Consider the following 18,156-nt stretch of genomic DNA (forward strand, 5'->3'; position numbering starts at 1 on the left):
TAGAATAAGTTGTCACATAGCTGCTTCTCAGAAAACAACAGTTGCACCACTGTTTATGGTATCTCTGTAATCTGTAATCTCTGGGCATCATAGGATCCCGTTAATATCCATTCTCCAGAATACCTGTGAGGCATGTGAGTGCCATTGCTCAAGAACTGAAGCACACCTATACTTCACTGCCCTGTAAAGAAGGTTCTGAAGCCCAGTTTTAGGTGAAAATCCTTCTTTTGAAAGGGCTGAGGTTTCTGGCGTAATATTATAGTATGGTTCCTCTGTCTGAGAAAGTTTTCTTTCTTGGAAAGCAAAATATATCCTCAGCAGTGTTTGTTAACAAGGTCAATTTTGACATCTTGCTACCATGCTGACTTCTGCTTGAATGACCCTTTTTTCACTTCAGCATCAACCGAGCATGAGTGCAATGATTCCTGTGTGCTGCAGCCCCAAATTATCAGCTAACTGTGTCAGCTCAGGGGCCAAGTCCAAACTTTTGAACAATCCATGCACCTGACATGTTAGCTGTTGTTCTAAAGCCAGCTGCCCAGGTGGGACCACTTGGGTATAGAGGGGACTTGCTCACACTGAGGCTTCACCCTCAAAGCCAGGATGGGGTGTGTAACTCAGGCCATGTCACTCTCAGCTGTCGTACAGGTGCCAAAGGCAATAATACCAAACAGAGCAAGTGTATTGGCTAAGATCTCACAGAAATTCAGTGGCAAGGCAGAGTCATGGCCTCAGATATGCCAAATGATGGTTGATGACAGGGATCATCTGATCTCTGTAGCCAATACATTCTATAAACACTTCAAAGATATTTTTTTCTAAGTAGTACCTACTTCAATCTTTCCTAGCCAATGTTTCACATTGGGACTTAATGTCATCCAAATGGTAGTTCTGAAGTGAAACACTGACTGAGAAAGAACCATTTTGATGCCATGTCAATTTATAGCATTAGCACTTTTTGACATGAACAGCAAGGCAGTATTTGGGAACTTTGCATGGATAGTCAAGTACAGAGTAGTACTCCTAATTCTCTTTTATCTGCAGGTGGCACACCATATCCTGGCATGATGGTCGATTCTACTTTCTACAATAAGATCAAGAGTGGATACCGAATGGCCAAACCTGACCATGCTACCAATGAAGTGTATGTGTGCACTTGGCTTTTCCACACCTGGCCAGCCTCCAGACTTGGCTTTAGTTTCTGTTTGGTTACTCATGTTCCTTTACTAGTTGGATAAATTGGTTTCCATCTAATCTGCAGGTATGAGATCATGGTGAAGTGCTGGAACAGTGAACCAGAGAAAAGACCTTCTTTCTACCATTTGAGTGAAATTGTGGAGAACTTGTTGCCTGGAGAGTACAAAAAGGTTTGTTCTTTGTAATTTTCTCTGTGTTTTCTCTATACTGTTCCAGAGGGAATTATAAGTGTTGTTCCAGCGACAAGAGCCATTAGCACTGAACTGGCACATCCTAACCTACATGAATTACGTGATTAGGATGGGGACACTGCACGTTCGGTTTCTTCATTCAAGCTTACTGAGAGAAGCAGTTCTGCAGTAGTGGCTGGGAAGCAGAACTCTCCATTTTTAATGAAATCCTACCAACTCAATTTTTCTACTGGAGAATTGGTTTTATATATTTTCTTGGGATTTTCTAGGCAGTAAAATAATTCTAAAAAAGGGACTTCTTGCCCCATGTGTATAAGCTCCCTGTCTCTGTCTTTGTACCCTTACATCATCAAGTTTTCCCCCACACTTCTGATAGCTCTGGGCATGCTCTTCCTGCCCCATCATTCAGTGTTTCATTTTCCCACCTACCTTAACTCCCTTCTCCCTCTCCCTACCCTTCTTTCACATTTACTAGTCTGCTTTGTGATACCACATTTGCTCTTGCATCATCTGAAACTTACGTGTCACTTCTCCCTTCAAAGTAATTGAAGATGCTGGGCTTCTCCATCCAGTGTCAATGGCTCATAGGGCAGAATATTTGCTGGGCTAACAAATCACGGGTGCCCATCTGAAGAAAGGCAGCCTCAGTGAATAGCTACTAATGAGGGGTTTGAAATGAATATTTTCAGAGCTACGAGAAGATTCACTTGGACTTCCTGAAAAGTGATCACCCAGCTGTCACACGCATGAGAGGGGACTGTGACAATGCTTACATTGGTGTCACCTACAAGAATGAAGACAAGCTAAAGGACAGGGAGAGTGGTTTTGATGAGCAGAGGCTGAGTGCTGACAGTGGATACATCATCCCCCTGCCTGACATTGACCCTGTTTCTGAAGATGAGCTTGGCAAAAGAAACAGACACAGGTAGGTGCAGTTTACAGATCCTGTAGCCCGTAGTCACCATTTGGGGTCATGTTTGGCAATCTCCATTAACATTCTTCAGCGTCCTACTCTGCAGATCGTTTTCTTAGCTCTGTTGAAAACACCTTTTGGGGGAGTCCCATGTAAATATGGTAGTATGACTGGCCACAGTGTTTTCCATGGGAAAAATGTAATTTTCCTCTGGCAACATGATTGCCTCTGGAAGGGGACTCCTAGTAGGGTGCTCCCGTGTGTCTCTGGGACTCCCTTACTAGCTTGGCCAAGCCACAGTGGCTGTCTTGTGGCTCTGTGGGTATATTTTGCAACACATCTTGCCTCTGCAGCTCAACATCTTGGAGCTCTCAAAGGATTGATTTGTTCTGCATGAGACCAGTTTAAAAATTTAGGAGAAGTTTTGAATATCTTCTATGGTATAGTTTTCTGTGACAGCAGGGTATCCAGGACTTTTTACTTCTCTCTTGTCAGTTTGCATGACCAATTCCACTACAACACAACACTGTGTGATCCTAACTGTGAATGGCCAAGATTTAATTCAGCACTTAATTCATAGTTTATAGAATTACCAACCTAGAAGCTTTTTTTTTTAATATATTTTTGTGTAATATTCAAGAGGGGAAAGAATGAAGTCTCTAAGAAGAACTATCCAGATTAGGATCTATTATATCTCTCTGTTATTCTTATCTTAATCTCTGTTATTGTCATCTTATTTTCACCTGACCTCCCTAGATTTACCTAAGTGACCTATTGTCACAGCACTATCATAAAACTGTTTCTCTAACAAGTCTCTGACTGAAAGTGTTTGGAGGAACATTATGAACAACTGCTCCTTTGAATTCCAAGGTGTTTCACTAATGATATACAAGATATGTCATGACCTAAGAAACTGGTGGTCATAGTCACTTAAGATTGCGCCATGGGTCAGAAAGCATCTGGGAGGTAGTGTTCAGTTCTGCCACATTTGCTACATATCTTATCTCTGAGATATTTGTCTCTTCCAGTTCACAGACATCTGAAGAAAGTGCCATTGAAACCGGTTCCAGTAGCTCTACTTTCATCAAGAGAGAGGATGAGACCATTGAGGACATTGACATGATGGATGACATTGGAATTGACTCCTCAGACCTGGTGGAGGACAGTTTCCTGTAACCCCATGGACGTCTTCCAGCTGTGCATAGGGGGAAGCTTGCCTTGTCATCTATAGACTTCTGCTCCACAGAGAAAACCACTTTATTGAAACATCAAGGATGTAAAGAGGAGGTGGATTTGTACAGAGGAACTCCCAGTAATGAGCAGAGGAATCAGCCTGAGTATGAATGAAAGAGACATGTTGAAGATGGATTTTTTTAGTGTTGCTTCTTGCAGTACTTCAGTGGCATCTCAGTTTTGTTTGCCATTCGAACTGGTAGGGGGACGAAGGGAAAGGCCACCAACAGACCAGTTTTGTGTTTCAAGGGCATTCATATGACTTTGATGGATCAAATTTCCACTGCAGCAATATTTCACCATTGTAATTATGTAAATAACTGTCTACTCAAGGACCTTTTGGGGTGCACATTGAACATATGTCATGGATTTTAGAAGAGATCACTCGTGAATTTTGTGTACTTCCTCTCTCAATTTCAATGTCAGCTGCTGTTGAACTACCATGTGAATTAAAGAACATGCGAAAACCACTTTTGGACCAAAAAGGTCTAAAACCATGAGGGACTGACTGGTACTACAAAACATGTTACTTTTAACCGTTAATGCAAGTAAAGGGGAATAACAATCATAATAATAATAATGATAATAATAATAATTAAAAGTCAGTCTATAATAGGTGTTAGAAACCTAGTAAGTCTTTATTAACTCTAGAAGGTAGCTGTTTTCAAGATAATACTACTACTGTTTTCAGTAACACTAAATGTATATTTTACTATTCATTGTCCTTCAGTAAAAGCACAGTTTCAAAAAGCTTTTTGAAGTGCAGGGGAGAAAATTATCACCTGAAAATTATTATGAGACAATTTCTTTTTTTTAATCTATACAGTATGGTAATTGTTCTGATTAGCTAAAACTACTTTAACATGGAGAAAAAAGTTAAGATTTTGTTTTCTTTCATAAGCTGAGTAGCTTTTCTAATCACATGTACTAGAAGCATTTAATTGTCCTCTGATCGAAGTTCTAAAAATTTAAATTGAAAAAAAATTATATCAGCTTTTCAAGATTCTGGAGAATAGAAGATTGTGATAAACCACCAGCAATATCCCATTATTAATGTTTCATGGGTACTCAAAAGAAATCTTATCCCAGGGTTAGCTGTGAAGAATTTATTTGATATTTGAACTAAGATATCTCTCCCAGCCTGGAACTCGAGTTAAATAAGCAGAAATAATTCTGCAGCAAATATTCTTTTCTTAGTTTTCGGGTTTAAACAGGAACAGAAAGCTCTCTTATTTTTGCAGACTGTAACTACAAAAGGTAATTACTTCCAAGAGTGTATTTTGGAGGAACGTGTATGAAAACAAGCCTGTTCTCGGCCTGCAATTGTTGTTTTTTTGACACCACTTATATGAACAAAGTATTATGATTACTGCTATCACTGTACAATGTGTTATTGAGTTATGATGCCTTGGAAGACTTACATGTGAAAAAAGGTACTTCACTGCAAAAGGCCCCAACCTTTCAAACTTTGCCTTAATTCAGTGTGAGGAGCACCTCCTAGGGTGTGCCCAGCCTCTGTCACGACATAACCAATGCAAATGTGGTGTAAACTCATTCCTGTCTTGCAGTATTTTCCTAGGAAGTGTGAAAGACGGACCAGCAGCGACTGACAGAACATGCTGCATGTTAAACTACAGTTTAACTTCGAATGGCCCTGTGAAAAGCTCCACAAGTTCCCTTGGTTTCACTTGTTGTGGACAGTTGTGGGTTAAATGAAAGCAAATGTAATATTGCCAATGTTACAGGGTGGAATGCCACACGAGCAAATAATTCTGAGTATGGGTTTCAAACTGTCACCAGGCTGAGGCCATGTACAAACTACAGCAGATGTGAAAACAGGACCTGAAGCAAGCCCCTACATTTTCAGTCCTGATGGAAACTGACAATCAGAAAGAACTGTGAATGATGGTGCATTCTCTATTTCTTGTATTCAACAGATCAGGACCAAGTGTCTTCCTGGGAGCCATGCTTTAGGCAAACATGTCACTGAGCTCTGTATGGAGACAACTGTGAAACACAAGACTCTTGATATAGCCAGGACTGGTGAGATGATATAAGGTCTCCCTCCAGTTACGAACTACAAATTGAGGAAACACAAATTGTCTGTGGACATCCCAGATATCTGAATGGCCAATTGAGACCACATGTGCCTTAATTTGCATGTGTAGTCGTTATATCTGCACATTCAAATTAGGCAAGCAATTTCACCTGCATTTTTGCACATGGCCTAGTGTTCTTCGGGGTTTGAAAATCAGCCCTAGCACATTTTATTATATCAATTACTGGAATCTAAGGACATTTTCACGCAGTCTTGCCTTTTCCCCACCAGTTTCATTCTGTATCTCACAGCGCATCTCAGGCTAGACTCAGATAGTGGATGTGAACCAGAGCTGGCTCACTTTCTGGTCCATGGTAATGTTAGTTCTCCATCTTGTCATGGGTATTGTGAAGATGAACTGCATCTGTGGCAGGGGTCTAGTCAAAGCCAGCTCACTGCAGGCTTGGAATCAGATGAGCTGGCCTGGAAACTGGAATGAGAAGCAGAGGAAGAGAAGGAATTTACTAGAGAGAAAGAAGTGTGAGAGGATGAATTGTTTGATTTTACAATATTATGAGTATTATAGACATTTTTTTTTATGGCTTAATTTTTGAGAAGCCTCTGGAGAGATATTCCCAAAACTTCTTCTACGGTAATTGTATAACGACAATCAGTGTTAGCCTATGAAATGCAGCTTTTCATTTGGAATGGCCAACCAATTCCTTTATTGCGTGGTCTGAAACTTGTACAAAATGGTCCTATTACATGATGAAGGACGTGAGATATGGTGATGTTATACATCAATATGTATATAAGTATTTTTATATAGACTTCTAGAATACTGCCAAAACATTTATGACAGCTATATCACTGCCTTTGTTTATATTTTTTTTACTGTGATATATTCCACAGGCACGTTAACTGTTGCACTTTGAATGTCCAAAAGTTATATTTTAGAATAATAAAAAAGGAAGTGTTTCCAAAATGATGGCTGTTGTGAAATGTTTGAAGAAGGTAAACTGGCCTGAGTGATGGTAGGCACAAAATGTATTTCAAAAATGCCCCTGTTGATATTTTGTCTTTGAAAAACTCTTGTAAATTAAGATCTCTATATTTCAATAAATGATATATAATTTAAGGATATGTGAGGGGTCTATACTCACTTATTGAAAAATGGTTATAAAGAATCAGTGTTGCTCAGAGTTTTTTCCTTTAAGAGGTTTTTGGTTAATTGAGTTCTCTGCAAAGCCATCAGGTAGCAATGACAAGCAGGTCTTTGAGCCCTTCCAGTGGGCACAGTGGGGAAGTGCTGGCAGCAAATGACCTGGGTAGCAAGTGACATCTATAGCGAGTCATGTTTTCTCCCAAATCACAGCAGGTGTGATGCTCCAGTGACTGCTGCCTAGAGCAGAATATGTGCCCTGAGATGGGCACTGGGTTCCCCACACAAGATGAAATCCTTTTTGGCCTCGGCACCAGGTGTGCTGAAGGGTTTGATGCCTACTGGTCTGCGCACACTCAGGAAAGGCCTCAGGCTGCAGGGTTTTTTAAACCTACGCTGAACTCACTTCCTTTATGAATCAAACAAGATTTGTCCTATGGTTCTGTGCTCCCACAGTAACAAATTTTACACAGTGGATGTAACTGAATGTAAATTTGAGAAGATTTGTAAGATTTCAACCTGAAATCAGAGTTAAACTTGACAGCTGCACTTCCTGCACTGGCTACACTTCCTGCATGGTTTGCCAGTGGGAGCCAGGCAAGGCTGGCTGTGGGAAAGCCCTGTGAATAGACCAGTTATCAACTTTCTGTCCATCGGGCGGTCACTGTTCTTAGAACATGCTGGGAAATGAATGCTCCATCTAACCTCTTCCCCTCCTTCACCACTTCCTCACGAAGGAAAACCCCTCCTCATTCAAATGGGGTGCAGCATCCTTGGCCCTTGCCTTAGGTAAGGGTTAGAGTAGGTTGTCTCTCCTTTGTGTCTTGCTGAAGAGGAGCCTTTATCTTGTAACACTGCATGGTCACACAACACTTCCTGCCACCCCGGGGAGTCGGGAAAGAGTCTTGTGACCTTACATCCTGCTCAGCTGTGCACCTGCTCTTCCTGAAGTTCAGCAGCTGTGTGAAACATGAGGATTGATGTATTCATTTTTCCTGCTATGTGGGGTAAAGGGTGGGGGTACCGAAATCTCTCCCTGTGCAAGAGAGTATAGAGGTACTCTCTGGCTACAAACCTTAGATTCAGTTCTCCATCCCCTTCTTCCCCTTTATGGAGTTGGGTGCATTCTCCCATGTGTAGGATATGGTTGTGTATGTGCCTGTGAGCATGTCTGTCCATACTGGGGAGCATGGATAGCGAGTTTCTCGCTCTCTTACTGAAGTAGATTAGTTTTGGACAAAAGCTTAGCCCTTGTTCCACTGATAATCCCAGACTGGCTGTCTGACAGGAGTCCCACTCAGCATTTTGACCCCTGTCTCAAGGCCACTGCAGGTATTTGGCTGGAAATGTGTCAAGGGAGTGCACTGGCACATGGCAGAGGCAGTCTGCATGGGAGAGTGGAGCTGGGTAAGAGCAGCACTGTGTCTGGAGTAGCAGAGAAGGGTGGGCTTCTGGCTAGAATGTGAAGGGAAAAGTAAGGAATGGCTTTCCACATGAGCTCTGTGCAGGAGACCTTAGTTTATGCAGGTAAAAAGACCTCTGGCTAAGCTTCTGGATTGCTATGAATGGTGCAAAAGGGAAGCAGCAGGTTGACCAGCCAGAGACAAGTCATCCAGCCACCTTGAGATGCTCCCAGTAGCTCTGGAAACCTGAGGCACAGTGCCTTTGCAACTGTCTCAGCAAAATGGTTGTAATCCATCAACTTATCCCCATTGTTAGAGGTTTTGTGGTATGAGAGCTATTTTCTGGCATAATCCCCAGGAAAGATGAGAGGGAAACAAAGGAAAGCCTTCGTGGGCTCAGAAACAAAGAAGAAAGTCATCCTACGGACCTGGGCTAGCTCATCAAGCCAGCAACTGAAGCAGAGTCCATACTCCATAGGAGTCACATCACTGATGCCTACAGCAAGATAAAGGGTTGGGTTAGGGTTAGGGCTTGTTCATCTGACCCTGTCTCTGTCCTGCACCCCTCGGCACAGCCAGCTTGTGTGAGACTAAAACATAGTGGGTGGCAGAGGAGGCACTATCCACTTCCCCTGCTAGCATTGATGTTCAATGCTTTTCAAAAAGAAAACTCATCTAATTTCCAACTCCAATTCATTCCCATCCACACAACTGGAGGTAAGAATTAAGGACACTTTTAAAGTTCCAAAGTTTCCTTTCATTTGTTAATAATACGTTTACTGAAATAAAAAGCCAAATTTTTCTTTTCTGAGTTGACCACAAGATGGAAGCATCAGACAAAAATATGTGAAATCATTCTTTTCCTCATCCTTTTTCTGTTTTTGGTTCCACAGCAGCACATGTGTACTGCCACTGTGGAGGCAGAACAGCTGGAGCTCTTAAAGCAATAGGAAGTACATACGGTGTCCATAAGCTCCAACTGTTTTATTTGGAAGAACCTATTGTGATAACCATAGTTTTCCATAGGATGACTGGCAACTGCCTTGCTATCCCTGATGACACTGAAGGACATTCTGCATTTTGCCTCAAAAAACTTGTAGAGAGAGAGAGGGAGGGATTTAGGATAAAATACGACTTTAAATATGGTGAAGAGTGAGACCTCAGATATCCCAAACTCAGCTGAGACTGTCTGTCTCTCTGCATTTATTCTTTTGTTGCTTTAGTGTTGTACTGCTGTTAGATGAAGAGCCAGAAGCACTCCTGAGCTGAGGGTTGGATTCATGTACCTTCATGACATTAAAAAAAAATAGTTGGAACCAGTCTAATGTACGTACCAAAGCCCCCAAACTCTAACTACAAGGAGGCATGTGGGTTTGAGGGTTAGCTTGAGTTTTTAAGCTATTTCAAGTCCTGTAGCAATCTAATAGATCATACATTGCCATATCCATGCTGCCATTAGCTCTGCTGTGCTCTGCCATCAGGAGCATCGCCTGCTTCATCATTTCTCCATAGAAGTGATGAAAGATTCGTAAGAAAGGGGATATAATTAGACCACCTGATAAATTTGAAAAAAACCCAAAAAGCAACTCAGGTCAGGTCTTGAGGTAGGGCTTCATAACCAAAAACTGGGTTGTGTTTTCCAGCTCTGCTAATTGGCCTCATAAAATCCATCTCTGCATATTATTTCTGTGTGGTTGAGACAACAGCCCTTGCGTTGCCAGCAGAACCACGTGCCAGCTGATATCTGAGTCTTGAAAAAGCCTATTAGAGGCAGTTCTAAGCTTTGAAATTGGAGCCACCTTGTCAGAGGTAAGGCAAGCACGCGTGTGTTCCCAGAGACAGCTCTGCAAAAAAGTGGGTCCCACCAGCAAGTGTATTTGGGTGTAATAGTGTTTAAACCAAGTGCATTTGTGATCTTGTTGATTGAGTGCTTTTAAAGGTAGAGTTTTGCTTTGCTCATGACCTATTTGACATGCAAAATGATGGGTGCTTTGGTAGGTAAAAATGCTCCTATATTGATGTGGGAAAGATATCAACACTCTAAAGCTAATCTTCAATTATATAAAAAAAGATAATCTACTGTCATCATTTAACCTGGCATGCTGTATGACATAAACAGAGGGTTTTCCCAAATCAATTCCTATTTGAATCAGAGCCTGTCATCTAAAAAAAAAAAAAATAAAAAGCAGTCTTTTCTCATCTTTGTGAATCCTTGTGTAAATATCAGGTTTTGCAGCTGCTCACATATGAGGCAAGTGTTATTAGTTCAACACTCTGGGCATGCACCAAACCAAGACTTATATCTTCACATTGTTTGCTCAGAGCAGCTCAGAAACCCAGTTAGATATCATTTCTAGTCTAGTGGGCTGGATGAGCAGGAGAGTGAGATTACATCAGCATGTTTTAAACACTTCCAGTGTAGTTCCTGGTGTCTGCCTGTGGCAGTTCTGGTTATGTGCGTGCAATACTCTGGTGCTCTGCATATGAAATGGGAATTCCTCTGGTTGGAAGTTAGTGGAGGTGGACTGGCCTGAAGAAGGAAAGATGCCTGTAGGCAAAAAGAAATGTTATAATTTTTCCGTCCAGTAAGAAAATAGAGGTGAATTTAGTTAAATGTGTTTTCCCAATCTGTCCCAAGATTTCCTGTGCTTCTCTGATCTGTGTCTCCCCACTGGATGACCCAGGGAGATTGCTCTGAGCAGAGCAGGAGGTGTGCCACTGCCAACCCCTCCAGGGCTTCAGTCAGGGCTGCTTGCACTTGGCTTTTATGTATGAAAAATCAGGAAAGTATAGAGGACCATTCATTCCATTTCCAACTACAAAGTACTGTAGCAACATGGAGGTTTGAGACACTGCTTTTGGCTGCAAGCAGAGGGGACTCTCCATGCTCTGTTACAGCTGTGGGCTGGGCAGGAGATGCTATCTCTGACTGTAAGGCTTGGCACAAGTAGTGAGACACTGCTGGGACATGAGATATTCTGCTTTTTCTGCTGTCTTGCTAAGACTTGCATTTGACTTGGCCCTTTTTCCTCACACCCACACTTTTCATCTTCCCCCCTGCAGAAGTGGGCTGAGAGCTCTGCTGCATCTCTGACCCACGTCAGAATAGGACACCACCAGCCACTGCCAAAGGCCAGGGTCAAAGGGATCCAGTGCTGCTCCTAGCTGCTCTTGAGAGCCTGCATAGCTAATGCATTTCCACAGCTCCTCTCTGGATCCTCGGCTGCTCCCTTGGCAGTGGGAAACCCTGAGAACTAAATACCGTGAAAAAGCGTTGTTGAAAATGTTGAAGAGAAACTGTATTTTGAGAGAAAATGCATTTGAAAATGTCAGCATAATGTAAAAGAAGATGGAAAAAAATGGTGAGAATATATGTTACTTTACTGTCAAAAACTGAGCAGCCCAAACCTGTCCTGAGCTGCCAAAAATTAAAAATTTTTTTTGGCTCAAATATTTTGGTATTCAAATTTTCTCCTGAAAATGCAATTCTTGCTATGGAGTAAAAAGCAAGCTCTTGGGTTTTTTTGATCCTGTTGAAATCTGCTTTTACCTCCTTGCTGAAAAGGACTCACCCTTTCCAACCCATGTGCTGAGGCTGAGATTGAGATGATACAGGGACCTTTCATAGGAAGATCTGTTAGAAGTTCCCTTGTAACTCCAGCATAGTATTTATCAGGATTCCTTATCCTGGCAGGTTCCAAATGGAGGCTGGGAGAGGGTAGGGGCATGAGAGCTGCCCTTGCCAGATGTTGCTCAGGCTGCGGGGTAAGGGATGCCCAGGCAAGAAAGATGCATTTTGTTCCCTTGCTCTGCCCTGTGGCAGTTGGCTCCGGGACCCCGTGAGGGCCCTCTTTCCTGAGAGTGTTCCTCAGGCAAGGGCTCACATGTGGGAGTGAGAACACAGCGATGGTTCTGTGAGGGCACAGGTCTGCCCACCTGCTGGCCTGCTGCCCGCCCATGGGGCTTCACCTTTGTGTCCCAGGAGCAACATTAAGGAGGAGACTGAGTCCCACCATGGCTTTGCAACTTCACGCTGATCAGAGATGCTGCCAGTGCGGTCTGGGTTTTGCCAGCCACATGGATAGGGCTCTTAAAAGACACCACCAATGCGACCCACACTAATCCTGAGACTATCTCAGCCAGGGGAGCTCTGCTGTGCCAGTACTGAATTTTGTCACAACACTGCTCAGGTTATCTTCTGCAACAACGAGTGAGCAGGAGGCTTGTGAGAATACTAAGTCACCAGAAAAGAGGAATTTTCTTACGTGGCTACTAAGCAGTGGTGATGTAGCTCATGGTAAACCTGCCTTCCTGTCTTCTCCTCCCTTCAGCACCATATATCTGGCCCCAACAGCTTGTCCATCATGCTGTCCCCAGGCTCCTGCTGAGATCCCTCAGTCACACACATACTGCTGGCCCTTCTGCCTGTCTGACTTGTGCCGTGGGGGGAACAGTAGCTGTGTCCCAGGAGACCTCTCCAATAACAGGAGGTGGCACTGGATCTGCTACTGGTGGGGGAGGTAGAAGGATCTCTGTTTGACTGTCAAATTATTATTTTTATATTATTATATTGTTCAACCTGATCTGATGTCATGAGATTGACTTGTCTATATTTATATATATACATAACTGTACCTTCTTCTCTATTTGAATGGTCAAACACTCCAAATGTCAGTCACCTGGTGCATTGAAATATATCCTTTGCATTTTTCATTAAATAGAAATACACATTTTGCTTTTTTTTTTTTTTAAATTCATAAAATACCTACAAGAAAGTTTTGGGAATCTTTGCAAGTTTTCCATTTTTTTTATGAATGGAAAAAACAAGACGAAAAGCGATTTAAATTATCAAAAAATAAAAATTAAAAATTATATAATGATTTTTAAAAATAATAATGGAAAATCAATTATTATCTACCTTATGTGACCCACAGCCTAGGTTGAGATCAAATCTTTTTAGTACAGCAGGCACATCTTGAAGACATAACATTCTTGCTAATGATCTTAATTCTTCTGGTTTTAGGAGCTCTGTGATTGGAAGTGCTCAAAGTCTACACATAAGTACTAATAATTCAAAGCAAAAGTGAATGTTTGTTGTAGAAGTTATACATCTTTCAAACTTTTCATTATATTACCATGACTACATCAAAATGGTTTGCTGAATTTTGTCTCAAATCTAGACATGCAGTTTTAGCTTATCAACCTTGGAGGTGATCTTAGTTGTCAGTAATTTTGTATAATAAATTCTGTTAAATACATCTACTCAAAGAGGCCATGGTTTCTAAGCAGAGAACACTTTGCATGAAAATGAAATTATTGTTTTGCATGGAGTAATGAAAACAAAGGATGCTAGGTAATGAGAGGGTCCTAGGGGAGCAGGAGGAGCAGGAACTACCTGTGAAATGGCTGTGCTTGCCTGTGCCCTGTTGCCAATGTGTTCTGTCCCAGTATAACTCCCCCAGGTTAGGTTTTAGCAAGCTCAGCTCTTTTTGCAACGAAATTGGCAGAAAGGTTCCTTAGCATGCAACAACCAGAAAGTGGTAACTGATAAATCCTTGCCTTTCCTGCCTCCCTCCCTCTTAGGTCTGCAAACGTATCATTATGGAAGTCACAAACTAGCAACTATTGTCCTTTCTTGTCCTTTCTCTCCCTTTAGGCCCCATCCCCCCCATGATATGTCAGTGGTCAGTACCTTGGAAAATCAGTTTGACTCTTTCTTCCCTCCCTGCAGGTGCTGTGACTCATTTGCCTGAACCTTGCTCTAGAGGACATGAACGCTTTGCTCAGTGGTCGCTGTGGTACTTTGCTCCATGCTGACTGCAATACTTCAAATCACAGATCGGTCTTTGCTTTAAAACCTACAGATTTCAAAGGGCCATACATGTAAGTAACTGTACAGGATCTCAGTGAGACTGTCTCTTAAAAAAATATGCACTTTGATGCAAGAGCTGCCAGTTGGAGAAGAGACAGAAAAGCAGAGAAACAGTGTTATCAAAACAATAAATGGACGATATGCACCAGTGTCCTAATATGATCTCCAGATCCTCAATTCATGACTCTTCAATCCTTTGTAAATGAAGGTCCATTTCCATCTCTGCTTCCAAAATATTATCGAAGGGTTATTAAAAATGTCCTCCTGTGCTGTTTCATCCCTATTCATCTTCTTGTACAAGTCTGGAAATATTACTACTGACGTAGAAGGATTTTGACTCAAAGTCTGTCTTGATCACATGGTGGGCAATCTGCTCCTCAGCGGCTGACCTTATTAACCCTAATAGAATCACAGTCATAGAATCATAGAATCAACTGGGTTGAAAAAGATCTCTGAGATCATCAAGTCCAAACCTTGACCCAACACCATGGCACTAAGTGCTACATCCAGTCTCATCTTAAAAACCTCCAGGGACGGTGAATCCACCACCTCCCTGGGTAGCCCATTCTAATGTCTGATTATTCTGTAAAAAATTTCTTTCTAATATCCAACCTAAACCTCCACTGGCAGAGCTTAAGACTGTAGATGTCTGGGAGGCAAAATGATGATGGTGCTCAAGAAAAAAACCTGAAGCATTGCTGTACCAAATAACAGATTCATAATCCGATCCTCAAAGGCAAGATTTAAAACCAAGACAAAAGACACTGAGTTCTTTCAGCTCCAATTCGTAGACTTTCAAGTTGTGCTTGCTTTGCATGACGCTGTTTATCTATAACGATGAGAGCTAGCAATGCACTGTGTACAATTAAAAGTGAAGAAGCTGTGATTCCAGCAGATGAGATTTCACCATCCATCACAAAGACATGGAAAAGCAATCTGATACAGCACATCACCAGTCCAACTCTCCTTCCTGCTAAGGAAGTCCACAGGAGTTCACAGATTATAGGGTTCTTTCAGAAATTCGCTCTCTGGGAAAACCACTAGCAGTCAGCTGATGAGGCAGTATTTTGGGATCAGTTACATGTTTATGCAGGAAAAAAAATCCATCATCTTGTCTTTTTCATTTTGCTAATAACTTTTTAAAAATGAGAATCCCAGAATCTGTTGCTAAATATTTCTCGAGTTTGCCTGTTGAGCTTTAATAATTAGCAGTAATCTGAATAGAACTGAAAGTTCAAGAGCTATACTGAATAGGAGATCCAGGTCCTGCCTTCAATCTCAAGTATTCACATCCATAAAGCAGAACTGTAAGAAAGCCATTAATAACCTCTATTTACCTCCCCCATTTCCACAGAGGCAGAGGCTCACGTGCAGTCATTAGCATGTAATAACATAAATACCTATATTCTCTTATCAAGTTGAGTTGTTCATCTGTTTTTCATCTTTGCAGGTTCAGATGGCTGTGTGTACACAGTGACAGGTGTAAGTGCAGGGTCTGGTTTGGATTTGATGCTTCCTCTTTCATCTCATCCATTCTGAGGGAAGCAGTGATGAGCGTTTCATAACTCTGAAGTCCATTTCCTTTAGCTGCTCCTTTTCATTTCCTAGCAGGATTTGTCTGTGTACGTGAAGGCACAGCTGGAGAGGGGTGGTGTTTGTCCTTTTTTTTCCTACAGCTGCTCTCTGTGTGTGTGTGCAAGATGTCAAGGAGGCTGCAGGTCTCTTGGTTGCAATGGAGGAGCAGTACAGGAGTGCGACCTTGAAGTCTTCTCAGGACATAAATCAGCTCCCTGGTTTAAATTTGGTACTTCCTGTGGGTTTAGATGTATAATTATTTTCACTTTTTGCTTCTTGGAAAGCACAATAATGAGGAATGGGGAACTGAGAAGAAAAAATGTGTGTCTTAGGCTAATACGAAGAGGCAGGAAAAGAGCAGAGACAATTCCACAGGCAGGGAAGGTGCTAGAGATTAAATGAACCAAAGTTAAACCTGGCTCAAAGTTTGCAGCAGTTTGTAGCTGAGGAAACGGCAATATCAGAGGCAAAATTGGTATTTATAGAGAGGCTGTGAAATCAAGGGCAGATACTAATAGACTTCCTTCAGTCTGTATCACACCATAGCTGTCATTCAACAACAGCATTAAATGGCACTGAAAGCTGAATCTAAAATGCCCTTTCCTAGACTGATTTCACAAAAACTCCCATCCCAGCTGTGATAAAGCTGTCACTCAATTTACCAACGGAATGAGGGCTGGGTCCTCTAAGAAGACCACATGTTACCATGGGAATATCTACCTTTTTTTGTTAAAGGCATGCTGTCAAAATGATACCTGCATATTTCCTAAAATGAGCCTTGAGGATTACACCTGTCTTTGCCAACTTCTGTCATTAAACAATTTCCTGTCTCCGGTTTCGTGCTTTATTTCCTGCTGGTGTCTAAAGGATGCAGGCTGACAGCTGAAGAAAGCGACTGTTGTGAAACACTGGCACTGCCTGTGGGGCCGTGATCAGCAGCAAGACTGACTGGTGAGCCTGGGTGAGATGTTTTCTTTTGTTTTGATCAATCGTTTAGTGTGAGAAAAATGTGGCTTTTGTGGATCTGGCACTATTTACTAATTGGGCTGAATGTGCAGATTGACTAAAGCACATGCTTATGGTTTGGGTGATCCAAGTTCAACTCTGCCATCTGCTTGAAGCCTCGTCTTCCTGCAGCCTTGGTTGAGCAGGCTCTGGGTTGAGCAGAGCTGGCAGATGTAGAGTCTCTCTCACTGAAGCTGTTACACTTTGCATACAAAGATTAAATATTTATTAGCGATGATGGTCCTGTGTGTCCCAGCTGCCACCTGGGTGCCCTAATCACTGCCCTGTAATGTACCCTCTGGAGCAATTCATGCTCAATATAATGTGCAAAGTAAGACCACAACAAGGGGAGAGACTGATGAAGCCTTTCGGTCTGCATGACAGTTTGCAAGGATAAGACAGCCTCCTGGGGAAGGGATGCAGTTACGAATCTCCCTGTACAGAGGAAAGCAGAGTAGAATTGGGTTTTCCTTCACTCTGTAAATGTGCCAAGCCTGAGACTCTGTGGAGTTCCCCTTTGAGTGTGGAAACTTTGTTTCTGAGCTGTGCAAAGGACCATGAAAATTGCTCAAGAAGCCTGAGCCTGCAGGGGACATTTTAAATCCTTTATACTAGGATTCTCACCTGGCAATTTCAGGGAAATTCAGTAAATCAGAAGAGCTGGAAACAACTGGAGAGATCCTTGAGTAAAGGGCTGCAACACCTTGTAGAAGAAGAAGGACTAGGAATAACTGTATGCTTTTTTGGCATTTATCAGTTCAGGTGAGATTCATTCAAGTATTTCTGAGGTCTAAAGATTGGCCTAATCAACACAAAACTGCAGAACCGAGACTTTCCTTCAAAATTTCACAGGCCATAGTGGGTAAATATAGTTCAGACATAAATACGCTTTTAGATGAAGAGTGTTCTTTTAATTTTTTTTTTCTCTCTTCTGAGAGTGCCAAGTAGTGCCAGTTTGGAAGTAATTTCTGAAATGTGGACATCTGTCTTCTACGATCTGTACTGAAAACACCATCTTTTTTCATATGGCTCACCAAATAAGTCATTCATTAGTAACTAGTTTCAATCTGTAATGACTTTGAATCTGGTTCATGGTTATAACTCTTGAACTTTGTGCCACTGTCAATGCAGTTTTCACGAGCATGCATCTGGGTGTAGAACTGAATCTGGTCCTCTTTCTGGTCAGGCTAATTATTTTCATGTGGCATTTAACAGCTCTTCATCGACCCCCAGAACCCTTCTAACGTCTGAGAAAGAGAAAGCTGCAGAATAACAAATACACCGTAAAATTACTCTAAAAATAACAGTTAATCTCCTGGTTGAGATGCTAATTTATAGAAGGAAAGGTTTTGGAATAAACTCCAAATCTTCTAATTAAGTGACTGGGTTTTTTTTTCTTGAGGTACATAAGCAACTCTTCTGTCCTTAGCTGAGAAAGTATGTGCTGTGTTGTGTTCTATCCCCAGATCCTTTAGCACTAGCTGAAAGGTATTTCACACCAGTCCACATGTAAGAAAAAGCATTTCATCAATCTGAAGTAAGGTATAAACAACCTCAGGAAGTTTGG

The 18,156-nt window shown here is 41.9% G+C and overlaps 1 protein-coding gene across 2 annotated transcripts in view; it reads left to right on the top strand.

The window, feature by feature from the left end:
- PDGFRA (platelet derived growth factor receptor alpha) overlaps nt 1-6,715 on the top strand; it is a 35,291-nt gene extending 28,576 nt beyond the window's left edge. For both annotated transcript variants that reach the window (XM_027735918.2, XM_027735917.2), the window contains exons 20-23: nt 1,045-1,144; nt 1,262-1,367; nt 2,078-2,313; nt 3,330-6,715. In XM_027735918.2, coding sequence (XP_027591719.1) covers nt 1,045-1,144; nt 1,262-1,367; nt 2,078-2,313; nt 3,330-3,477 — 590 coding nt within the window. In that variant the 3' untranslated portion in view covers nt 3,478-6,715. The remainder of the gene's footprint in view (nt 1-1,044; nt 1,145-1,261; nt 1,368-2,077; nt 2,314-3,329) is intronic.
- The last annotated feature ends 11,441 nt before the right edge of the window (nt 6,716-18,156 follow it).

Source organism: Pipra filicauda, unplaced genomic scaffold (assembly GCF_003945595.2).
Source record: "Pipra filicauda isolate LSUMZ 115617 unplaced genomic scaffold, ASM394559v2 scaffold116_size3395265_pilon, whole genome shotgun sequence".
In the NCBI taxonomy this organism is placed as follows: Eukaryota; Metazoa; Chordata; class Aves; order Passeriformes; family Pipridae; genus Pipra; species Pipra filicauda.